We start from the raw sequence: 26,504 nt of genomic DNA, 5'->3' as shown, positions 1-26,504 counted from the left end.
ATAAAATAAAAAGAGAAAAATGATTTTAAAAGGTCAGGAAATAAATGGATATTCAAAATAAGAAAAATAACGCAAATAGCACTTATTTTAGTTATTTATTGACTGGGAACAAAAATCACTGTAACCCATTTCCACATGCACTCAAAGTCAACTTTTTCTACCATTACTCATCCAAATTATTGTGCCTGTGCCAAGTTACAGTGGACCTATTTTTAGTGATGCGAGAAAAACAAATTAAATGTGGAGGTGAGGCTATAATTTACCCCCACTCATACTATTTAAGGTCTGTTGTGATAAACACCAGGTAAACTCACCTTTTACTTTAGTTCTTATCATTAGGTTCTTATCATTTGGTCTGTATTAACAGGTATTGTTATCAGTGGATGGTTTAAATGTGAGGAGTATTTTTTATAGATTTGAAAATCATTTTTGTTTATTGATGGGTATCAGTCCAGTTCTTCTACCTAATTTAACATACTCTCTAATGGTCTCAAATTAGAGTACACAAGGTGCGCTGTTAATTCGTTACAGTGCTGACAAAAGTAATGGGACGATGCCTCCTCATCTGTCTGTGTGTCTGCCTACCTGTCTGTCTACCTGTCTGTCTGACCGACCCCTGGGAGAGTTTAAAAAAAAAAAAAAAACCCCGCTCTGCTCCTCTGCGTCCCCCTCCTCGATCGCTCTGCGCTCATCTCCTCGCCTGCTGCATGTGTGTGCGTACGTGCGTGCGTGCACCCCCCTTCTCCTCCTCCTCCTCCTCGCGCGTGCACGTGTAAGTATGTACGTGTATGCATGAATTGTGTGCGTGCTCCGGCTGCTGGTTCACAGCATACAGTCACAATGAATGGCTGCCTGTAGCGAGGCGGAGGGAGACATTAGACTGCTTATTCTGCGCTGGTCCTCCATTGAAACACTTTCCAGCGGAATACAGCCGAGGGGGTGAGTTGAGCACAGCGGGTCACTGAGGACAACGGTTCGGGCTCGGCCAGTTGTCCGAGCCCCGGACTACTGTATGTGTGTGTGTGTTTGCGGGGGTGCCTTCTTGAATTCGGATGGGTGAATTTGGATGGAGGGGTGGTGTATGGTCTGCGGCGGTGTGCTGGAGTGGGGGGTTAAGCTATTGTTGTTTTATTGTTTTTTTAGGGGATGGGGTGGTAAAGTTAGCCACTGTGGGGGATGGGCTCATGCATGGGGGACAGGCAGACCAAACTTTAACCACTTCACCGGCTTCCCTCACTCGTCGCCGCGGGCTGCCCCCCCCCCTCCCTCGGTGAGTGACTTGATGGGTCCTCCGCTTCGTTTTTCTCCCGCATTCCTGAACTCCCAGTGAGCTTTTTCTTTTTCGTTCAAAAGACGTTTTTTGAATAAAAAACCACCAGTAAAAAAAGAAAAAAGTGAAAGTTTTTTTTTCACAGACTATTTGAAGACGTTGATTGAAGGCTCAGATTTGCAACGGTGACATTTTTCATCCTCTACAATGTGCAAATAATAGCCTGTTGTCACTCCGGACTCTCACTAACAATCAAATTTGTCAATTTGAGAGCCAGAAAAATAATTCCATACTAGACTCGAACCATTGTTGCCTGGTGAAAGTCTTGTGTTTAATCCCTGTTCATTCAAAACTTCAAATTTATTTGTCTCTCTTTATATTGCGTCCCAGAGTAGTCTAGTAGTTTCCTTAGAGTAGTCGAAGTTGTAACCAATATCCGTAGTGTTTGCGCATGCGTATTGGGCCACAGCAAGAAGCGCATTTTTTTTTTATTTTACATTAAATAGAACTTCTCTCATTACGATGTCCTGAAAGCTTCTTGCTGGACCGTGTTTACAGAGGGGAACCATTGATTTGTGGAAATCTCGCGAGATTTGTACGTGCTGTTTCATGACTGTGTTCGTTGTAAAAACGAATTATAATTATAATGTGACAACACCGTGGTTAACATCTGAATATGTTTAGAGATTTAAAAAAAATGCACTTTGTAATGTTTGTGAAATTTAATTGTTTTGGTTAAAATAATCACTCTCGCGAGATCTTACGCGAGTCTGGAGTTCCCTTCTAAACTCTGGCGGCACACAACCTATATATTTCCGTATTTATGATATTTTATGTGAAAACATTGATTGTATTGAAATTCCGTCTTCGTGTAGACAACATTTCACCTACCAGGGGCGTATGAGTTTGGATAAAAGCCTTCATACTAATGAATATCGCCTCTTTTTCAACCTAAACTCTACAAATTATCAAAATGATTAAACAAATTTGCGTTTTGTGCACGCTGATGTTGTAACCGCACTGTAAAGAGACATTCAGACTGAATATCAACGGATTTACAACTACAAATCAACGGTTAGTGGTTTCTCAAAAAGTACTGTGTGTTTTGGGGAGGGAGGAGGTGGGGGTGCCGTTTTTCTCCTTATAAACGTGCTGCATTTGAACACCGCAGGCAGTCGTTGTGGTTCGCCCTATATCATGGTGTCCTGTCGGTAAACGGGTTAAGATTTTACAGCCAGCCCCCTTTTCCTACTTTCCTCTCCCCTCCTCTCTCGTCTCTCGCCATGCCGGATCCATCCGTCTGTCTCGCCCACAGTTGCAGCGCATTTGTGTCCCGGGATGACCTGTTGATGTCGGCTAAAGATGGAGTGCCAGTATCGCCCTCCGCTGTAGACCCCCTTTCTCCTCTCGGGTTAACAAAAAATGAACACATAAAGGTTAAACTAATTCAGCCTGACGTCAGGTTGGGTGTCTTGGTTCTTCTTGTGCGGGTATTTCATAAATAATTCACCCGCTGTGATATATCATAAGCGACATTTTGGAGGGGAACAACGCGTGTCTGTCCCGTATCGGTAGCTGCCATTCGGCCGGGAGGAGGCGGAGGGAACTCGGTGTGAGCGGACATCACACCGCGCTGGCACGGAAAGAAGCGGGGAGAGCTGCTGAACTGCTGAATATTTCATCCCGCTCCTCGACTATTTTTGGGGCAGATTTCGTGTCCCCGCTTCCTCGGACGATAAACGTGTGTGCAAACGGGGTTGGCACTCAAAATATAGAAGAAGAAGAAGGAGAAGAAGAAGAAGAAGAGCTCTTCCTTTTTTTGTCCCTCCCTCCCTCCCTCCGCTGAACGCACGCACACACACCGGCCCGGGCCAGCCGAGGACTCCTCAAATCCTACCGGGCATCGAGGCTGGCACACGGCGGGGCACCGAGAGCTCTTTGCCCCCCAGTCTGACTGCCCTGCTGCCCCGCTGCTGGTGGCGGCGGGCTCTTTCTCTCCCGAGGCGTCTACCGGCGAGACATCGGCTCGGCTAGACTTTCATGTGAGATTAATTGATGTATAATTGATGTGTATAAATAACATTTTGAAGTTTCAGCTCTAGTCGTGCTCAAGGGAGGCTACACTTAGCCACATCTTTTTTGTGTATGTCTGCCCACCAGTGTCGGCAAATGCAGCACTTTCAGCCTTAAATGTCTTTAAACTAACTGCCACACAAGGCTGCAAGTCATTACATGTGATTTAGAGGCATGTTTGCGACTTATTTGTATAGGTGAAATGTTTTACTCATGCCTGTGTTAGCCTTAGCTTTAGCTTGCTACTTGCTAACAGGCCACCTTTAACCTCCCTAAACCAGGAAACTGAATTGTGATTGATGTTGATATCACAAGCTTGTGTCAGTATTGATCCAAATAGCTGCTTTGCTTTGACTGCAGTGATCAAGTTAGCTGGAGCTTGTGGTTAAGTCTGCGTAAAGTAAACTAGAGTTTGTGACACTGGGGATGGATTTTAAAAGTTGTAAGAGGACACACACACACAGACACACACACACAGACACACTCAGTTTAGCATTAAGTCAGACTAGAGCATATAATGGGGCACATGGGGACTGCAGGGCAAGGGTCAAGTAGTGTGAATTAACTCCCCTTTATGTTTCCTGGAAGTTGTTGTGACCTCTCTGACCTGTGAAGAGGAAAAGGTGGCTGGGAGGATGTCCTTGGATGACATCTCAATGCTCCACAGTGTGCTGAACTCAAATCAGGCGAGCAGTTCACTGCTGTGAAAGAAAAGGTTTGCTTTTAGGCTACCTTAACCAGGGATGGGTATCATTTTTAGGATTTCATTGATACAGTATCAATACTGATACTGCTTATTAATCTGATACTTAATGATACTCTTATCAACATTACTCCACTTAATTTGATTTAAAAAAAAAATGAAGTCAATTTTTCTTGCCCTTGTACAAATCGTTTTCTTTATTAGCGGTTATCAGATACCAACAAAGACTATAGTTAATTATCATGTGTAGTCAAGGACTGCAATGTCTGTAAAATGTCAGAAAATAGAGAAAAATGTCCATCTCAGGTTTTCAAAGTCCAGGGTGGTTCTCAACTTGTCAGTCTAAATCCCAGAGATGTTCGGTTTTATATAATAATAATAATAATAAACAAAAGAAACTGGAAAATATCCATATTGGAATGGCTAAAAACAGAATTTTCTGCATTTTTTGCAGTCAAAGTACTTTAATAGTTTCGTAATAGTAATAGTTTAAAAAAATTTTTTAAACCACTTACCAGGTCAGGCATGGGAGATGCCAGACAAGCAGACAAGCCTTATTGTTGTCCTTTGTGCTGTGAAAGAAAAAGTTTGCTTTAAAGCTACCATAATCAGGGATGGGTATCGGTTTTAGGATTTTAATGATATAAATTTCAGTAGTGATACTGCTTACTGATCTGATACTTATTGATACTCATATCAATGCATATTTTCATAAATTAAATTTCTTCATTGGATGGTGTTAATATTTCAATTGTATTTAGATTAAACTTGTATGAAACAACCAGAAAATACTTAAATTACAAAAATAATTTTTCCAGGCCAGATTATATTCTGTTTTTGACATTGTGTTGTGGGCCAATAGGACGGAGCTGTAAGGCCAGAAATAGCCTTCAGGCTGGCAGTTTGAGACGCCTGTTTCAGCCTATAATGAAAACCTCTTAATGATTTGAAATGGCAACATGTCCTTTGCAATGTCAACGTTTTTACTGATGCAAAAGAAACCCACTTTGCATGCTGCGTCTGGGAGACTGTTCCTAAGTTTTGTAGATGCAGGACAGTATTTACTGTGAGCTTTTTTTTTGGTGGAAAATCTGAGCTGTGGAATATTAAATGATCTATCTTTGCTCACCACATCTGAGCCCTTCTTACCCTGAGTTGTACATCAACTACAGGTTAAATTAATGTCTTTTTAAAATACGAAAATGTGAACTTATCTGTATCAGCAGTGAGATGCAGGTGAATGTTAGGGATGTGATGATTTTCCAATTCACGATTTCAATATATATATTTTTTATTTTGCACTGTCAGTTAAGCCATTATTAGACTTTGGACTATGGACAACTGTTACGGACATTTTCAATTTGTTCCTTAAAAAAATGATCTATATAGTATCACGTGATATAATGGCTGGTAAGCTATGCTGTGTCATCTTTTAAGTGTTATTTCTACTTTTTTTTTTTTTTTTTACTTTCTACTAACGTGCAGAAAAGCACCAGATGCCACAAGCAGGCGGGGGTGTAGAGAAAAACAAATACTGAGAAAATTGCTGATTCTGCCTTTTGAGTCTTGATTTTGAAAGCTTATTTAGATCGATTAGTAATTATTGAATACTGGTATCGGCTGAAAACAAATCCATATCGTGTGTCTCTTATAAATATGACATAAGTACTGTTAGCAGTATCGTTTGCCCAAAAGCTTATCGATATTTCGATACTTTTGATACTTTCGATACCCATTCTTGATACCCATCCCTAACCATAATACATTTGAGTAGAGCTGCAACGAATAATTGATTATAAATCAATTATTAAATTAGTAAACTATTTTGATAATCTGTTTGAGTATTTTTTTAAGAAGAAAAGTCAAAGTTCTCTGTCATCTTAATAATTTTTTTTTTCTGTTTACTCCTTTGTGACAGTAAAATGTATGTGTTTGAGTCGTGCATAAAACAGTACATATGGAGACATGACCTTGGGTTTAAGGAAACACTGATTGCTTTTCCACAATTTTCTGACATTTTATAGACCAAACACCAAATCAATTAACCAACGATATAATTGACAATGAAAATAATTGCTAGTTGCAGCTCTACATTTGAGCCATTTCATGTTTTGTCACAAATACTGTTGTCTTACTGTGAATATCAGTATAGTCATAGTATTTTCTGTGTTGTTACTTTTTGCCTCTCCTTTTGATTATTGAGAGAAGATCCCCGCCTCACAAGCGCTTTGTCTTAGCAACTGTCTGCTTATTATTCATATGAGTGCACATATTTACACCTGGAAACAACCACAGGCATCTACCATTGGTCGCTGAGAAGCTCCACTGGGACACTTGTCGGTTCAATTGCTCGCTCAAGGCCATGAGAAGTGCAGATGTTAGGCAGCAGACGGTGTAGATCATGCATTTTTAGTACTTGAGAGTTTTCCCAGCCAGTCCAGAGGTCAAAACCAGCAACTTTTAATCATAATCCTGCCACTGTATCAGCATACTATTAGGTGATGTAACCTGTTCTGGTAAGACAGAAACCCACATTGCCATTAAGATCATGATATACTCATTAAAGCAGGAGCAATGTATGTAAACAAATCCTGGATAAGACCCAGAATGCATGGAGAAAATATCACTCTGAGCCACTTCAGTTGAGTGATAATTGCATTAATGTAATGCATATTGATTTCTTTACATCGACACAAGCTGTCAAAGCACAATAATGTGTCAAGGTACAATGGGCAGCAAACACTGACTTCGTTAGGTCAAAACATTATTGATTTTTAATGAAATATGTAGTAGAAAATGAAACTGTAAGTTATACACTCAGGAGCTAATAGTGTTTTGATATTATAGGGAAATTATTCAGATCAAATTGTACAAAGTGCTCCCAATTCAATAAGCAGTCTGCAGTCTTAATTGTTTTTCTTTTTTTTTTGTCCAGAATATGGCTACCCAATTAATTAAGCATAATAATATTGTAATGGCAGTTTACGCAATCAATACACAGACTAATATTGTTTGCTGCTGTTGAAAACACCCAGAGATGCAGATAAGGGTGTTATTTTAGCCATAACTTTGTTAACTCTGTTAATAGTTTTCAACTCGGAACATTTGAAAATAAAAAACATTTTCGATGAACTGTGCAGCACTAGGATTGTAAAATGGTCACGCTTTACTGTTTCTCTTAGCCCACTGCCCTATATACTGCGTCTATATCTATCAAAATTAATTAGCTGCTATAAACTTAAAAATTAATTATGATGAAATGCTGATGGCCCTCTATTCTCAGAGCTGCCCTTATGTAGGCGTTGGGCAGGAGCTCAGGACAGCTTTAGCTCACTTTTTTTTTTCCCAACCTTTATTTCTCAGCTAGGGGAGGTTTGCTGAGCATGCACGCTCCAGCACTCTTGCTTCACATTCACACCTGGAAGCTCCCCAGTACAACCACTATCTTTTATTGGCTAAGGAGCAGCTGAAGGAGAATAATATTTCCCGCTTGCCAGCCATCCCCAACTTGTTAGTGATTAAATGCTTTTTAGTGCAAATTATTTTTAAAGAAGAGGAGACTTGCACAGGAACATCTGGATGGTGGCTGTTGAAGGAGTGGCGAGTCGTCCTCCCTGCTGGGCTGGGGGTTGTAAATGATCCTGGTACCTTCTCAGTGTCTCTCATAGATGTAGATCGTGTAGACATTTTTGTCCCGGATCAGTTTCAGTAGGTTTTGTTGTTGAATAGTGTTTTTTATATTACATAAGAACAGATGTGTCAAGTGGATTTTGTTTACATTTTCCAGCTGTGGAAGTAATCATCATATTAGAAGTGAAATTCAGGTTGCTCCTGCTTGTTGGTGCTGACTTTTTCTTGATGTAAAAGCAGGCTGAAGACTGCTGCCTCTAACAGTGTGGCCCAGAGTGAGAAATTCCTGAGAGTGACATTTACAAACGCCAATCATTGAGGTTTAACGAAATTAACACCCTGCTATGCCCAGCTTGTCAGGGAGAGTCCCAGCTGTTTTCGTTCTACTCATGATCGAGTCACTGTGTGATTTTTTTTTCTATGAAAGGGTTAACTTTTGGGTCCTGTAAGCCCTGATCAGCCTGCCTGTCTTCCTTTGCCTAAGGCTGAGCACCCAAATATAGTGCTGGGCAGTACAGCAATATTTCTTACTCAGCATTTGATATTGCACTCTTTTTTTGTCTGACCCCTGATACACAATTTTGTTGACTACATGGAGGGAATACATATCAATTACCTATCCAGATTTCTATCATCATGATTTTGTGAAAATTGAGACTGAAGCTGAAACTTAGAGTTGTATTTGGACTTGCTGTTGTTATGCAGTCCACTGCGATGGATGAATGGTTTCACACCTGTTTTTAGGTGACCTGTTTTTTTCTAAATGCTCCAGTGACCCAAACGTAATGTTTTTTTTGCCTAAATGATTGTATATACAGGGATGTTTTATCTGCAGTTTCTGTAAATGAATATTAATGCTGCGGTACACAGTGCTGAAATGATTAGTCAACTAATCAATTATTCATTGCACTGACTTGGAATGACAAGACTAGGTTTTGTTGTATGCAAGCATAATGATAAAGTTAAAATGAGTTAGTTGATGTGTGTTGACTAAAAAACATAACCAGTTGTTTTGAAGTAATGTATTGAATATAAATGTAAAACATTTTTATGCTCCAGCTGCCCCGTTATGAGTTTTTTTTTCTCTTATGATTTCAAACTGATTCCCTTTGTGTTTCTTTTAATGGTTTTTCAAACAAAATAAGCACTTGGAAGTCAACTCTTTTGGCTCTTGGAACTTTGCATGGGTGCGTTGTTTATAGAGTAAACAACCAGTCATAAAATAATGTTTATAAAGTGATGATGGAAATAAGCAGTTGCAGCCTGAGTGGTGCAGCAGTGAAGCTACTTTCTGTATATACAGTTGCTGATGATTGTCTCATGAAGGCTGAATAAATAATGATCTCTACATGAAGCTATTTTACTGATGCTGGTTTATAACTATATTTTGCAGATGTCCCCTTAGCAACACATTCAGAATCTCCCATGAGCCATCGATCAGTTGTAGTGAGTGATAAGTGATTAATTGGTCAGCCGATTATTTGTCATTTTGAGATAATTAGCATCAGCTGATGCCTCCCCTCATGAGGCCAATAAACAAAAACTGTCTGCACACACATCTGCAGACAGCCTTTTCAGTGTGGATGCTGTGGAACAATGTTAGTGCTCCACCTCGTGAGTGTTGGGAAGGTGTTGAAAGAATTCAAGCAGCATCCTGCTGAGGCGTTTGCCCAAATATCCTCATTTGTATTTGTATAGGATTTGTACAAGTGCTGAAAGTCCTTAAAAACATGTAAATTTTAACCTAGTGTTTTCAAGGTTTGTACAGTGCTTGGATTTTGGATAAAGTGCATGACACTGCTTGAAACTGCAGTTGTGTTACTTTCATAATAAATCACTAGCTGACTAAATAGTTTTCTTTTCACATTTTGGCTCAGCCAGGATATATATTAGGACGCCAAGTCTACTTACAGACAGGTAGCACATATTTCTGTTTTTTTATTGCACAGTAACATCTGATTTAATGTGATGGAGAGGTGAAATAATCATTTTTGAGTAAACGTGTATAAATATAAAATTTATCACGTCTGTATGGTGCTGGAATGTTAAAAAATCTTCTGACACACTGTAAAATACCATTTTCTGAAATACAGACTACAGCATAAACCAGTGTATTTTGCTATTTCATTGAATAGTTAAAAAAAAATCCACCTGAAACACATTAGTGGCTGAGATATCCCTGCATATTAGATTGTAATGTCCATGGAATGAAGGAACTATACGTTATTTTTCTTTCCTTTGATTAGGGCTGCAACGATTAATCGATTATTAAGTTAATCGGCAACTATTTTTATAGAGGTTAGAGAGAGGTTTTAGAGAGGTTTTAGAGAGGTTAGTCAACTTGAAACATGAAATTTCTGCCTTCTCCGTAACCTTTTGGCCTTTGGCTGCCGCATCGGTGCGCGTTCTCCCCAGCCGTCATGAGGAGAACTGCTGGAGTTCATGTAGCAGCCTGCTGTGTGGGTTAGTAGGTCTCGTCTGCAAGTCATCCTCCCAGTGGAGGAACGGGGATAATCACTATCCTATTGTTTCCTATTAGTGGGTTGTTTTGGGTCGCAGCCAGGCCAGGAGCTTGACGTCATCTCCTCAGAACCAGTTACTTTCCAAATACTTGCGGGTGTCTGCTGAACTTATACACCATCAGTCACTTTGAGGTCATGATCCAGTATGAAATGTTCAGTAGCCCGTGACTCACCTATTTTTTTCTCATCTGTTTACTTCTGCTCTGTCACACTTAGAGTAGTTCGATATATATTGTGCATTTATAAACAAAAATAAAGGGTCAACTTGACAGTGATGCCCTCAGTGTTGAGCAAAACATGATTTTTAGAGATAGATTCCTTGTTTTTTTTCCCTGTCACAAGTTTGATGGCTCTTCCACTTTTGATCACAGGCTTCTTTGTTGGACGAAGACGAGTGAAGTAGATGAGTTATGTAAGCGACTGTGTTTTGACTGAGGAGGAGCATCGAGAAAATAACAAAGTAGGCCAAAATCCACCAAACAGTTTATTAACTGTGAATTAGATGTAATGAAACAAGGTTAAAAAAAAGAGAAAGATGCCTTATATAACCGTCGCTGGTGGCCCAAAATTCTCTTTCATTTGGAAGTTCAACTTTTGAATTAAATTTGTTTACCAAATGCTTAATTCATTAATCATCATACACTTAACTAACCCTGTTTCTTTATTTTAAGTCTCTTTCCTCCCTCCTCATTTATTTCTTGTTTGCTTTTTGCACGTCTTCCAGTCCTCCTTCACTCTGTTATTCTTGTCTCATCACGCCTTTATTTACTGTTCGCTCTCCTCCTGTCCTTCTGCCTCAGCTTGTCCTCTCTTCCTCCATCACTTCTCTAATGTGTCTCCGTCCACCCATTCCTCACGCTCCTCCTCGCCTTCCCTTCAATCATCTACACGTCCCCATCATCTCTCCATTCCCCTCAATCCCTCATGATATCTCTCTCCATTCTCCTGTCCTGCGTCCCTCTCGTTCCTCCCTTTATAACCGTTCGCTGATATAAATCCTGTTAGCCCCGCTCTAACCTGCACCTTTCCGTTTCCCTTGCAGACCCTGTGGTGCTGGGCAGAGCGTTATGGCTCAGACGCTGCAGATGGCGATCCCGAACTTTGGCAACAACATCCTGGAGTGTCTGAACGAACAGCGGCTGCAGGGCCTCTACTGTGATGTCTCCGTGGTCGTCAAGGGACACGCCTTCAAGGTCCCCAAACTTTTTTTTTTTTTTTTTTAAACTGCCACCTATTCAAGGATTGACAGCTTATAATCAGGGTTGTATAAAAGTTCACCTGAGAGTTGCACACTGTGACCACAGTCCTCTGTTGTTGGTTACTAAACAGCTGCACTGGAGTAATTGGTGTCTGAGGGATTTGACTAAATAACTACATTATTTCTGAAGCATTGACCTACTGTTCACCTTACCTGCATAGTAATGAGCTCATATACATCTCAATAATTTAGCACTATTTTGAATTATAAACTTGTAGCTTGAACAGAAGAAATATTGTATATTTAACGCTAAATGATATTTATTATTTATCGGCAAGTCTTTGATATCAACCATTAAAGGCTTCAAAGGTATACTGTGCAGGATTTTCCTAGAAAGGCAATGTAGAGACTCATAAAAATAAATCATCACTGATGACCCACTAAAAGTGTGTAGTTGTGCCTCTATCTGCACAGACCTGTCTGTATTTTTTTCTTATTTTCTCACATTTTGCTGTGTTCGGGATGTTTTGGCGTTTCAGCCTGTTTTGCAGTGGTGTGTAGGAGTGTCAGGAGTCTTCATATCCACAATTCGATTTGACTTTCGATTTTAGGGTCATGATTTGACACGATTTTCAATTTATGCACCACTATGCGACTGTTAGACTATCAAGTCTTAAATTGTAAAGATCAACATATCATTGGTTTTATGCTCTGGCAAGTGTCATTTACATTTTTCAAATTCCTCTTTAAAATGAAAGAAGCAAGAAGTCTACATGGTATCAAGTGTGATATAATGCCTGTAAGCTACGCTATATCGTCTTTGAAGTTGTTTTTTTTTCATCAGACAAACGCTGGACACTGCAAGTAGACGAGAATGAGAGGGAAAAAATACCATGAGAATCACAGATTCTGCCTTTACAGTTTGATTATTGAAATTGAAAGCTCATTTTAACTGACTTTCGTTTTAATATTGAAATTGTGACTAGTAATTAGGTGAAAAAATGTGCGTGTGTATATCAGTATCTGTTTAAAAAGAAGTCAAAATGAGTTGGAAAATATCAGCAACTATGCAGTACTGTGCAGCCCTAATATCTATTTATTTATTCATTATATTTATTTTGGCTTTTTGTCAAACAAGTGACAGGAGTGGCCAAAGTATACTGAGAATTAAAACTGTAAAAGAAAGGACAGAGTTTAAATAATTCATTGTTTTGTTGATATTTTCTTGCCAAACTGCAGTTTCTGTGTTTTGGTATTCATATTTTCAGTTTTTAATTGTCCCCGTAGGAGCAGTTGTGAGGACTGCAGTAAGGTGTAATTAGTTCCTTGGTGAAAGTATTGACAGGATTTTGGTCTAAATCGATAGGTAAGACAGGAAAATATGGTCCGGGTCAAAAACCGCCACAGTCCTGCTTTAAATGATTTACAATAGATTTTCTCAGCTCCTTCTGGCCGCCTCGGTGACCAGGGGAATAAATCTCTGCCTTTGCAATCGTTCAGAACAATTTGTAAGGCTACAATTCGAAATTTGGCTGTATTTCAGAAGTTACTGCCACAGAATCGGAAATGATTCCCTGTCCATTGTAATTCAAAGTAGATTCCACCAAAGGGAGGTTAACTGTAAACATGGCTGAAGAATGCAACCAGTCTTTCACTTTGCACATGTTGTTTGGCTTCTCTGCCTCTTTTATACTTGATTGCACTCACAAGCGCAAACCGTGGATCCAGTAGAAGTTTAAATTTATCCACATTAGCTCATCATATGAATCATCATATTCACATTGCACAAGTTTCGATCAGAATCAGTATGTTTTTGCACTCTTAACTTACCTTTCGTGCTGTTTACCCCTCAGGCCCACCGCGCGGTGCTCGCAGCCAGCAGCTCCTACTTCCGGGATCTGTTCAACGCCGGGGGGAAGAGCTCGGTTGTGGAGCTGCCCCCGGCCGTGCAGCCGCAGAGCTTCCAGCAGATCCTGGCCTTCTGCTACACAGGACGCCTCAGCATGAACGTCGGAGACCAGTTCTTGCTCATGTACACGGCAGGCTTCCTCCAGATCCAACAGATCATGGAGAAAGGCACAGAGTTTTTCCTCAAGGTAAACAATTCATAAAAAGAAGATTTAATAGTTCCTGAAGTTGAGTGCAGGTACAGAACTGTTGGATTTTTTTCATGCCCTGCCACCATGACACCTGTTGTATGTTTGACATCATGTATGACTTTATGTTGTTATGGGGTTGTCTGTGTTTGTAGACGCATTCTTTTAACTCAAGAATAATTGAAACATCTCACTGACACTACAGGTTCCCTCTATAGTAGCAGATGATCTGATTAGATTTGGAGTGCCTTGCTGCATAAATCTGCATATTAATGAAAAAAAAAGTGATTGCCTTGAAAGTACCCCTCAACAGCTTGCAGACTCGGAGTTAATATGGTACCAGCTATGTGTTACATGAAGTACGTTAAGAATAATTACAGTATTTGCTATTGTAGGATGTGTTACGGTGCCTGCTGGGCTCGAAATGCTGGTTGTCAGACATATTGGTGTTTTGCAGAGTTTGGCTGCTCCACCAGCCACTTTGGCACGCTATCAAGGAATACTGGGAACTTAGGCTTGATACAAATCAGCCTAGCTTGTAGTATAGTGAAAGTAGCTAATTTTAGTCTATATTCCTTGGCATCGAGCAACTTTAAGATTGAGTATCTTTCGGAACATTTTCCAAACTAGTGTTGATGTGATTACCATGCTCATTTGATACCTTATTAAAGGCCGCAGCGAGGGATTCTTAATATAGCTTTAATTGTTTAAATCATGGGACATGTCAGCAAAGTTGTTGAAATGCACATCACAAGTTCTTGGAGCCCAACGCAAAGGTTTTGTTGGACAAGCAGTCTAAAACTAAAAGAAAATTAGTTTACGGCCATTTAAAACAGAGAAAAGCAGCAAATATAGACATGCAAGAAGCTGGAAACAAAGAATTTTCAGCAATGTTGCTTCACAGATGACTTCAAACAGTTATTGTAAGTATTGTTGTGACTTATCATCACATTTTCCATTTTAACATAAGAAGCTTCAAGCGCAGTCACATCAGTGACTTCACCTAAAAATGGCCTACACTTTGCAAAATGTTGATTGAGGTTTTAGGGCGAGATAGGAGGTCAGCAGCCACACACACACACGTGGAATACAGTAGATCATATGAAAGCTCAGCACTGTTTCTTGTCATAAATCTGTGATAAACATTGTGTTTTGGTTAGGCACCTATTCATATTTTGAAGGTTTAGAGTGTGTAAGGGCTTAGAGCACTATGATTGAAGCAGATGAAGGTCATTCCCATATTCTATCATTTCTCATAAGTTGTTCCTGCAGTGTTTGGGTTGGTATCATTTATTACAGATTTGCTCATTTTAAACTTTCTTACCGCTCAAATGGATAAAAATATTAAAATATCCCCCCAAAATACTGCATTAAGACACCAAGACATTGTGGAACACCATAGAAGAATTTGTGCAGTGACTTGATGTCAAAAACTTGTGACAGTTGTAGATTTCTGTAAGAATAGCATGTTTTGGTGATGGGATGGCGAGCACTTCTTTACTGGGAATTGCTCAGAGACACAAACATGATAAAAAAAAACAAGACGGGTTGTCTTTATCAGGGTTGTAAGAGCTATAATTTGTATTTAGCCTGTGTTTATTTATTATTAGTTAAGCCTACATGTTCATTTGGCTGTCATCACTTCCAGTAATTTGCACAGGGGTGTGGTTTCACATTATTTACATGTTGATTTGATGGCAGGATCTAGACAAAGAGGGTGAGGGTGAGTAGGGCTCTGATATTTTCTGTTGACCATTATGTTTCTTGTTAGTCCTTTTCTTTAATAAACGGTATAAAACGGATCTGAACTTCAGCATGAATTCTCAGCGACTGAAGACAGTCTTTCGAAACATCTGTGATTAAAGGAAGTTAAATTTGAGCGATGAGTGTACAGCTGTTTCTTGTTTTTTAATGTTTGAGCCTCACTGTCGGTGCCAGCGCCTCAAAACTTTGCTGTGCGTTTGCTTACCCTCTTTTTGAAATTGCTCTGAGACCCCCATACTGCCAGTAAACGTAGGAAAGTCATCCATCCTCTGAATGTCTCAGGTCTCTAGTTTGTAGTCGTGATGTTTCATGAGGCTGTGATGATCCTAGTGGTCACAATAGGTCATTTTACAGTGAGGCGAAGTTTCAAAAAATGGTTTCACTAAAATGAAATGGCTACTGTAAGGGCAGTAACATCATCACGCATTAATGCAATTGGGCTTATTGAATCCAAAAGAGTCTCCGGTTTCCGTTCGTACCCAATTCATGCAACTCCGTTACTGTTTAGGAACCTTGGGGAGCAGAATTATTCAAATACAATAAGCAATATTAGGACTTTGATACTGCATGCAAAAACTGCATGGCGTTTGCCAAAACTGCATGCACTGGCAGTTTTTCTGTCTGCAAAATTTAGCCTAAGTTTGTAACATTATTCACCCAACTTCCTGACAAGCTAGCATGACCAGTGACAATGTGATACCAGTATCGTCACTCTAACTTTAAAACTGAAATGGTGGCATGATATAATTTGTATATTTCCATTAGTGTTGAGGTCAGTGAAATCAAACTTTCATCCCTCCTTATATCACCACATCTCCAGGTTTCATCTCCAAGCTGTGACTCCCAGGGTCTCCACACTGAGGAGACCCCAAGCTCCGAGCCTCAGAGCCCCGTCACTCAAACAGTGGGCGGAGGAGGAGGAGGCGGCGGCGGAGTCGTTGCCACGGCCGCGGGAAGACCCACTTCTTGTCTGACGCCCCTCCCCCTGGTGTCCAAGGTGAAGACAGAACAGACGGCCTCCACACCTCAGCCCACACCGCAGCCGCAGCAGGTAGGCCGCCTCTGATAACCTTAAAACAAGCAAAAGCGTTTGCATTGAGGGGACAATTAACAACATGCTGGCCTTTTTTTTCCATCTGTGAAACATTTGGAGTAGTTTGAAAAGATAATAACTCATCATTTAGTGTTAACGTCATTTGAAACAGGGCATCATGAGTAGGTGTTTCTTTGAGTTTGAGAATTGAAAAGGCTTTGATAGACTTTCAAGGAAAGCTTACTCTCAGCAGCTCCAGATACAACAAAATCCTCTTCTTGTTGTAACAGCAGCCGAAAAGGTGTTTTAAAAACACCTTATATCCATATTTTTGACGAATCACAACCTGCAGGTTATTTCTGAAATATGGCATTAATTGTTTTTAAGCCTTTTTTTTTTTAGGCCAAAGGTTGTCATTGAGACTGTGTGCAGCCTGTTCAAATCTGTGTGCAGCTTTAACTGGAGAAGTCAAATAGTCTTAATATGGAAAGACGAGTGTGGTTTGTGTTTTTATCACATTACCATCTGTATTAATTAGTTGTGGGTGTTAAAGGAGCACAAACTGTAGTAAACAGTTTGTCTCACTTCATTTACTGTCACATAACAGTGCCTTAATACAAACTCTAGACTGGATTTCCAGTGATTTCCTTTCATTTACTCTCATTTACTTTTATATTAAAAATAATATAATTATAAATATTTGGAGTTGTTCAAAGCAAATAAACTGAAGACATGCACTCTCCTACCAGCCTATGCAGCAGCCTTTGTGCTATCAATTTGAAACGTGCTCACTTATACAATGAATAGAGGATTGTACAACATCATAAAAAAATCTGTTGAGTCACTCTTGATAACACACAGGTAAAAGAGAAAGTGGAGAAACCAGTTTCTTGTGATTTAATTCAGAGGAAAGCATCTGTTGGCTGCTCAAAAATAGTCACCATGTGATGTGAGGTGCTAATCTGCATCGCAGGGTTTTCGTTGAAGTCCTCACTTTCAGCAAAAAGGAGAGGCTACAGTGAGCAATGTGATCTTCACGCACAGTTTTGACAGTCAAGTAGCAAAAATAAGCATCAGATGTGCAGATTTGTCTGTAAATGGCTTTGGAAAAAACACAGTAAGAGTGTCCTTAATCACTGAAAACTGGCACCGGAATTGTCATCTGTTGTTTTTGTGAGATTAAGTGTTAAATTGTGATAAAGTCATCGGGTTAGTGACACTGATTTGTGTGCGTTTAGGCACCAGCCTTTTCTGTACAGTCAGCGTTGGAGAAGATTCAGATTTTTCAGTTACAGACTTGTAGAACAGAATCATTTAAATGTGACTGGAAATGTCAGCAACTAGTGAAGTGGGAGAAGTATATGGATTTATTTGCCAAAGTCTAATTGAGCTACTGTTTGGCGCTTAACAAGTGTGGCTGAGTATCGAACGTCAGTCTTTTTTTTGTGCTCACTGAAAAGTGTCTGTAGGAACGAATATCTACTGTCTATGTTGTGCGTTTTCCTTAACCAATAGTTGATAAGGTTTGCAATCAGTAATTAATAAGTCATTAATGATTAATAAGACATGAAACGCATGTCTTTTCTCATTAAGTGTCATTGAAACAGTTCCAGTTTCACATTGATGCATGAAGCACTAACAGTTTAAATGAACAGAATAATCGTCGTTCAAAACGGCTGCTCTTGTTCACCTGTCCTCATTCAACAAGTGGCTCCGCCAATCAAAACAGTGTCGAATGGGGTACAATTACTGCCAAGATCAAACCAAACCACGTGAGAACCTGTGAGCTCCGGAGAAAGAGTACACAAAACATACATATAATGATCGGTCAATGCATTTTTAATCCGTTAAATTCTTAAGAGCAATAGATGATTAATCATTAACATCCCTTCAATGAATATCTGTTTTTTGATCAGCTACTTTCTTTGCCAGTTTCCTGCAATATTAATATTTGTTTAAATGAAAAATAAGGTTTAAAGGAAAAAAAATATTTGCACAGGATTATATTACCAGGGGCCCTGATGTGTTTTAGAAATTATCTCCCCACATCTGTGTTTTGTGTGGCGCATCTGCTCAAGATAAACAAAGTCTGTATTTTACATGCGTTTTCTGACATGATCTCCTGCATATGATAATCAAGGCTTTGTTGTCTGATGCAGAGGTGGGAGTGAGTCACACATGTGCAAGTCCCAAGTTACTGATGATCCCCCAGTTTGCACATTAAAATAAATTCAGAAACAGTGGCCATGAAAAGTGAGTTTTATATATAAAACTATATACCACTGTTCTTATTCTTCTTACCATCATCAACCACATAATCCTTGAATCCAGATTTTATTATTTTTTGATTAGCTGTCTTTGATAGCTGCCTGGTGAGTTGGCCTCTACTGGTCTTGCATAGAAAAATGCAGTATGTAATTTAAAAAAGTCAAGTCCTTTCAAGCCACCTGCCTCAAGTCAGATCTTTTATCGATGTTAGTCAAGCAATTCTCAAGCCCTCCAATTTGTGACTTAAGTTAAGTCACATGACTCAAGTCTCCCACCTCTGTTCAGCTGTCCAGTGTGCTAAAAGAGAAATATGTTTCTTATCGCATGCACAAATGTCATCCATCTCACCATATTTAATGATTGCGCTGATTGATTTGAACTTGCTCTCTCTGTGAATGGGTCTCTGTGCTGTGTAGCGAGATGCACCTCCTGAATTTGCTCCCAAAATGCTGTTGTTTTATTCAAAGTTTGATCTGTAATTTGCAACAAAGCCTCCATAATTCTCGACTCGAAAGAGGCAGAAAAAGGCACAGAGACACCTGTTGGCACAGGACTAATTTTATCACATGGCCTCTGTGTTTGGAGAAATATGGTAGATAATTTGTGGTCAAATTTTTACATAGTGGATTTGCACGGGATTAAGATCACAGACAATTTATGCAATTATTACAAATTGCTAGAGGTCTCCAGGTAATCCAAGTCCCGTGTGCATAGGGCTAAAGTTAGTTGAAACTTGTCGTGTCAGTGATATTAATTTCTTCATTGTTGCTGTTTGTTGTAGTGATGATAATTATTAATCAGTGATAATTGGTCATTAAGAATTTAGGCAACCAAAATTTAATACCTCTTAACTGTCAAATAAAGATCTGAAATATAACGTAGATTATTTTTATGAGCGTGCTCCTCATGCTGAATGATATTCAAATATATATGTTTAATATGTGTGTTTCCTAGTGAAGCTATACAAAACATGTAAAGCTGTCAGTATATGGAATATATTGTCATAGAAATAAAGCTTTGAGGTGAAAAATGCATTTGCTCTTGTTTGGTAAGCAACATCTGTGTTTTTAATCAATTAATTGCTCATTAATGTTTCCAGTGATGGATTTTGTTGTTAACGTAGTTGTTGATTGTTTATTTTTATTCTGTAGAAGATCAATAACTGATGTTTCTCTCTGTTCCCCTCAGCAGGAGGGCTCTCCCTACTCGGTGGTCTGCACCCCTGTGGCCAAGCGGCTGTGGGAGGGGGGCAACCGGGACGGGGGCGGGGGTTCCGGAGGGGGCGGGGGAGGCGGGATGAGGAAGGCCGCACGCTACTCTTCCTCCTCCTCTTCCTCCTCGTCCTCCAACAACGCTACCCAGGATGCCTCCGGGCGCGGACCTGCAGCCAACGTCGCCATGGTGGGCTGCGGCAACAGTGGCGGCGTCACGTCAGTGGGAGCGGCCGGACTCAACAGCAACCATAACAACAATAACAACAACAACGGCGGGACCCCCGAAGGCACTAGCCCGGGCACACTGAGCATGTACACCAGCGACTCGCCCATCAGTTACCACGACGATGAGGAAGAGGACGACATAACGGACGACAGTGCTGAAGAGCAGTACAGACAGATCTGTAACATGTACACCATGTACAGCATGCTGAACGCCGGAGCGGCAGGTAAGCTCCGACAGCAGACTGACAGCGTGAGTTCACTTCAGGGTCACTGTGTTTTTATGTAAATCTCAAGTTTTTGTCTTCTGATCTCTTGCTCTCTCTCGCTTACTCACTGTAGTGTGCTTACAACCACAAATCCTGTAAAGTTTGTTTATCCAAACTTCTCAGCAGTGGAGGCAGTTGTGGAGAATGAAATGTTCAAAACACTGAAAACCCTGAAAGTTGTGGATCCCACCTCAAGCTTATGAATTGTTTATCGTTTATTTAATCAAAAGGACGATCAGATGGTTGTTTGAAATAAATATTCTGTAAACCTGATAGTTATACAAACTGATATCAGATATCAGAACAGATATTTCGCACCTCAAAACGCCACCAAAGGCCTTTTAAGCCTAATGATGCATTTCTGTGCTTTCTTATGACTTTGGTGTGGTCATGAGCTTTTAAGTAATGTGGAAGCTACAAAGGGTAGAGTGGTGTAAGGTTGTTGCTGAAAGTTTCTAGGTTACTCTACGTGAACACCAACTAACAGTTACAAGGTAATACCATATTTAGGAGGGACAACTGGCAGCTACAGGCATGGTTATAGGTGAGATGACAGTGAGAAGCGTTGTTAAAAGCGACTTGTCTCGAACAAACAATGGTGGCTCCTGAAGAGGTTACCGTAGATACTGTGATGGCATCTGTTATATCAGAACTGGTGAGTATTTCTTCACTGAAAGAAGAGCAAAGAACTGCACTGAATGCTTTTATCGACGGAAAAGATGTTTTCGTCATTCTCCTGACCAGCTCTGGCTGGCTTGAGTTGGGAGTGGAGTTTGATGCCAAGTGTTTTGTGAAAGTGCCTGCCCTTTTCCAAGCAGTTTCTAAGGACGACTTCCCAGATGGTTCCATATAACAAATCATCAGGCGTGTCAGGTTATATCATGATATGAGACTAGATATTGTATTAGATCTGTGTATAGTTAACTATACACAGATCTAATACAATATCTGTGTATAGTTACATGGTGTAAGCGTTTCCTTTTTTTGTTTTTATAGTTATCAGACTGCATTTATGTTTTTGTCCATAGCACTCATTCCTGCTTCATATACTGTTGTCTCCAGTGACCTAGAACTGAATCATCAGAGGGTTTGATATCCAGCTGGATTTGCATTCTCTAAAGCCGCTGTTTAAAGTACAAATGAAAACACTTCAGGATGAAGATGATTTAAATGGTTTTAATGCATGAATGGAGGCAAGGAAGCGCTCAATGCAAAGTGGAGTTTGATTGGCTCTGCTACAGTTCACACTTTGGAGAGAATTATCTCATTTCATATTAATTTTTTTTTTTTCAAGGAAAAACAAAGTTAAATGAAGTTTATGTGGGATTGGGTTCGAGGGTGAAGACTTTTCACTCTGAAAATATTTTTCTTCGACATATTAACATGTTATCAGTTTTGTCATTTGCATATGGAATAATTTAATTTTGTTCTGAACTGCAATATGTTGGCTGTTTTTGAAGTTTTTTGAGAATTATTTAATTATAAACAGGCACAATTTTAGACCCTTTTATTTAGGCAAAGTTTTTGTATGACTGGTTTTAACCGTTGAGACGTTTGGCATCTTGTACTAAAATAAATCTGTAGATACTCAGCCCTAAATGTAAGTAAAGAATCGCTAACAGTCCACAATCTTCCCTCCTCAGTGGTCGGTGAGCGGGTGGAGGCTCTTCCAGACTTGGCCCCGGACTCGGGCGGCGGTCGGGGAGGCAGAGGGGGGCGGTCCCGGCAGGACCTGGCGTCGCTGCCCGCCGAGCTCATCAGCCAGATCGGGAACCGCTGCCACCCGAAGCTGTACGAGGAGGGCGACCCGGCTGAGAAGCTGGAGCTGGTGAGCGGCACCTCTGTGTTCATCTCCCGTGCCCAGCTCATGAACTGCCACGTCAGCGCCGGCACCCGCCACAAAGTGCTGCTCAGACGCCTGCTGGCCGCGTTCTTTGACAGGTCAGTGTTCAACACGTTTCACCTACATCTGGTTTGTCAGAAGTACAACCCAGATTCCAGAAAAGTTGGGACGCTTCGTAAAACGGAAATAAAAACAATGATTTGCAAAAACTTTTCAGCCCGTATTCAATTGAATACAGTACAAAGACAAGGCATTTAATGTTCAAACTGATTAACTTCATGTGCTCAACAGTCTGGGGTCTTTGTTGTCACATCACACATTTTAAATGGGAAACAGGTCTGGACTGCAGGCAGGTCAGTCTGGTACCTGAACTCAAAGCCACGCTGTTGGAACACCTGCAGAATGTGTCTTGACATAATCTTACTGAAATATGAAGGGACGTCTCTGACAAAGACGTCATCTGGATGGCAGCATATGTCACCCCAAAACCTGTATCTACCTTTCAGCATCAATGCGACCTTCACAGATGTAACAGTCAGCCATGTTATGGACACTGACACACCCCCATACCATCACAGCTGCTGGCGCTGGTAATAATCTGGATGGTCCTTCTCCTCTTCAGCCCAGAGGACAGAGTGTCCATGACTTGTGAAAACAATCTGAAATGTGGACTCATCAGACCACAGCACACTTTTCCCACTTTGCGTCAGTCCATCTCAGATGAGCTCGGGCCCAGAGAAGTTGGCAGCGTTTCTGGGTGTTGTTGATATATGGCTTTCGCTTTGCACGGCAGAGTCTTAACTTGCATTTGTAGACGCAGCAACAAACTCTGTTTAGTGACAGCCGTTTTCCAAAGTGTTTGTGAGCCCATGTAGCGTCCTTCATACAGTTATGTAGGTTTTTAATGCCATTTAATGCAGTGGGGGGGTCAAAGGTCGGGGATTTTGCTGGATTCTCTGAATCTTTTAATGATATTGTGTAGATGCTGAAATCCGTAAATTCCTGCAGTTTTGAGTTGTGAAATGTTGTACTTAACCTTTTGGAGTATTTGCTCACGCAGTTTTACACGGAAACCCTGAGTTAACCCTGAAAGTTACCTTGATCACCACAAATCCTGCTTTATGTTCCAAATGGGTGTTTTTTAGCATTCCACAACTTTCACAGTGTTTTTGTTTCCCCTGTGCCAACTTTTTTTGGAATGTGTTGCAGGCAAATAAAAAAAAAAACAAGTTTATCAGTTTGAACATTAAATATCTTGCCTGTGTACTAAATTAAATTGAATACAAATGGAAAAGTATTTGCAAATCATTACATTCTGTTTTTAATCAAGTAGCACACGGCGTCCCAACTTTCTTGCAGTTGGGGTTGTATGAGTTCAGCACTAGATGCCACTTAATCCGACACACTGATCTTTTAAAACTTCACTCAAGTCCCAAGTCAGGACAGGCAAATCCTAAGTGAGCTCTCAAGTCCCAAGCTGTAAACTTTTCGAGTTTCGAGGCCTTAAACAAGTCATAATGCGTCCCTCACCAAATGTAATGCCATTTTAACAACAGGACCTCAACTTTCTGTTCTTTGTCCACCTTCAGATGTTGAACAGATTTGGAAGTTGTTGCGTCTCTGTACTTTTTGACCTCCACATTTTGCATACTGCAGTTTATTTGTTGACCACTTTAACTGAATCTCATTAATGTCATGTTAGTTCTTTGTAATTTTCTCCTGCAACTTGATCGGATGCTGTCAGATTGGTTCAAACAAACTGGGGAATTAAGCGTCGATGTGTTGAGATGGAGTAGCCTCAACATTAGTTGATTCAGGAAATGAATTGATTCGTGGCACACTTTTTAAATAACATACTTTTTAATCTTTGGACCTTGCGGAAGTATTTTTGAGTCCAAATCATGTGAGTCCACCCCTTTTATGTGCTGCAAATGTGATGTTTCATGCTCAGGAGCACTTTGGCTAACAGCTGTGGAACTGGCATCCGCTCTTCAACCAACGACCCCAGTCGTAAACCCCTGGACAACAGAGTGCTACACGCTGTCAAATGTGAGTCACACAGAGAAACACACAGTTTTAAATGTTACACACACCGAGAGTTACATCTCAGTGAGATTCTGGAGCTGCCTGTTGCAGCTTTTAAATTTTATGAATACATTAAGACATTTTCAGACTCCTCACTGTCCATTCTTTTCTTCTTCTGCCTTTGGTGTTTGTCCCGTGGTTTCTTTGGTCTTCTTCTCCTCTTTACCTGTTTCCTTCCTCCAGTTTACTGCCAGAACTTTGCACCAAGCTTCAAAGAGAGCGAGATGAATGCCATCGCGGCTGACATGTGCACCAACGCCCGCCGCGTCGTCCGCAAGAGCTGGATCCCCAAGCTTAAACTGCTGATGGCCGACAGCGACGCCTACTCCGCCTTCCTGGCCGACAGCGTGAAGATGGAGGCTGACGCGCTGGGGGCGGAGCAAGGCTTTGACCCCGCCTCCCTTGAAGCCGTGGCGGCAGCGGCGGCGGCGGCCACCAACAATAACGAAGTGGGAGGTGGAGCCACGCCAGCGGACACCCTCCAGGGGGCGGGAGGAGACGGCAGCACTTTGTTTTGAGTGAGTGAACGGACAGATAAAATGAACGGACTGATGGACAGATTGATGGAGGGAGGGATGGCGTTTCTCTGGGGCGATGAGTCGAGAAGGGTGGCCACCGTGGTCGTGATGATAGTTGTCACTCGTCCCCTAAGCCGCCATGCGTTTGGGGATCTGTTTCTTCTTCTTTTACACCTCTTTCGGTCAGTTTGTTCTGCTTTCCTTCCTCCCTTTGTCCACGTTTCTGTCTCTCTCTCAGCGGCCCAGAATGCCTCTCTTCGGGTTGTCCCTCCTTTCTTTTCTGGCAGAGAGAGATTAAAGGTGGAGAGAAAGGTAGCAGAGGGATGAGGTTGACAAATAGTCCCCCCCCCACACACCTCTTCATTCCTCTGCGACCTTTCAAGATTGTTTCAGCCTTTATTTTTTTATGTTTTTAAAAGTGTGTACTGTCACTAAAGCCCTTTTCTTACCATAATCAATCACAGACATTCCCTGGGGGACGGAGGGGTGGGGTGGGGGTGGGTGGGGTAATCCTGTTTGGAGAAAGTGATATTTCCTTTCCCAAACTCCGGTAACACTGTTGTTTTTGATATTGAATGTATGCGTGGAGAAGCATCCGGACCGCAGCGTTGTAAGTCAGTGGAGGTTGAGTGAGTTTGTACAGACCCCTGTTTGGTTTTTTTTTTTTTTTGGTTTTGGTTTTTATTTTGCTTTATTTCGTCTGGACAGCCAGACGAATGCTCCTCTGTGAGTGCAGGGTTGATGAGGTCAGGGGTGGAAATGAATATTAATATGTATATTGGCATGATTTATGATCTCCCCGACCCCACCAACCCTGTGCTGGGCACGCTGGGAAACTGACCTACCAGCTCTTAGAGAAACGCTGGTGGCAGACGGGGAAAAAAAACTAAGATTTGCTTGGCTTAAAAACCTTTCCCCCTAACCTCCCTGTCTTTTTGACCCTAAAAAAAGAAATCTTTTTTTTTGTGTGTGTGTGTTTTAAATTCTTAATTTTTCTTTTTTGTATGTGATTTTTGCCAAGCCTCCTGCGGGAGAGGAAAACTTGTTACCGATGATTGTCAAAGAGTTTGCGCGTGATAAATGCACTGTGTTATTTCCTGCGGTATGAGTACAATCGAACTACGTTTTTGTACGTAACAGAAAGAGAGGAAGGGTGGTTTTATTTAAGAAAATGCAAAAAAAGGAGAAAAATACAAGCTGAAATCCAATTTATGTATCTGTTTTCACCCATTTTTTTAAAAATCTGAAGGAAAAGGAATGAAAACGAATTTCTGCCTGTGAGCTTAGGACCGATTTGTGTGTGTGTGTGTGTGTGTGTGTGTGTGTGTGTGTGTGTGTGTATACACAGCAGTGATGTTCTTTTGTTTCCAGCTCGTGTTTAAATTGTTTTCCCTCCTTCGCAGCCATGCCAGTTAGCAGCACAAGTTTCCTCAGGCTCTGCTGCCTGGATGCGTGCTTGCCTGGCATGGACAAAGGTGCTAATTCAGGCATTGGTACATTGCAAGGAATACAGCTCTGTGTGTGCGTGTGTGACTGTGTAGGTGTGTGTTTGTACGGTCACACGGTTTTTGTGTGTGTGTGTGTGTGTGCGCGCCGCATCAGAGAAGAGAGTGCGAGGCCAGACGGTGTGTTTTCACACACGCTTGGTCGATTCATTCACCCATCACTGCGGTGAGCACACATACACGCTAATACGCATTTGGGCGCTGTCAGCCGCATCAGCTACAGTACACCAGAGCAACGTGGGAATTAAAGGGGAATTACACCAAAGCAGTTAGCAGTGATGTTCGGCACAT

General features: G+C 41.0%; 1 protein-coding gene across 2 annotated transcripts; it reads left to right on the top strand.

Moving 5' to 3' along the window:
- The first annotated feature begins 618 nt into the window (after nt 1–618).
- nacc1b (nucleus accumbens associated 1, BEN and BTB (POZ) domain containing b) lies at nt 619–26,504 on the top strand. Of its 2 annotated transcripts, none has more exons than XM_084714772.1 (8): nt 619–939; nt 11,241–11,391; nt 13,250–13,492; nt 16,077–16,307; nt 19,746–20,220; nt 21,906–22,203; nt 24,057–24,154; nt 24,374–26,504. In XM_084714772.1, the coding sequence occupies exons 1-8, from the start codon at nt 845–847 to the stop codon at nt 24,706–24,708; spliced, it is 1,926 nt and encodes a 641-aa protein (XP_084570898.1). In that variant the 5' UTR covers nt 619–844; the 3' UTR covers nt 24,709–26,504. The 2 variants fall into 2 exon arrangements, with proteins under 2 accessions (XP_084570898.1, XP_084570899.1); XM_084714773.1 differs by lacking the exon at nt 619–939 and adding an exon at nt 2,501–2,681.

The sequence above is a fragment of the Lutjanus erythropterus genome, chromosome 3 (assembly GCF_056507025.1).
Source record: "Lutjanus erythropterus isolate fLutEry1 chromosome 3, fLutEry1.hap2, whole genome shotgun sequence".
NCBI lineage: Eukaryota > Metazoa > Chordata > Actinopteri > Lutjaniformes > Lutjanidae > Lutjanus > Lutjanus erythropterus.
This window is presented reverse-complemented; position numbering and strand designations above follow the sequence as displayed.

Coding starts and splice junctions, on each gene's coding strand:
- nacc1b (XM_084714773.1), top strand. CDS start 2,554: ATGCCGGATCCATCCGTCTGTCTCGCCCACAGTTGCAGCGCATTTGTG. Junction 13,493..16,076: donor GCACAGAGTTTTTCCTCAAG/GTAAACAATTCA, acceptor CCACATCTCCAG/GTTTCATCTCCAAGCTGTGA. Junction 20,221..21,905: donor GCTGAACGCCGGAGCGGCAG/GTAAGCTCCGAC, acceptor TTCCCTCCTCAG/TGGTCGGTGAGCGGGTGGAG.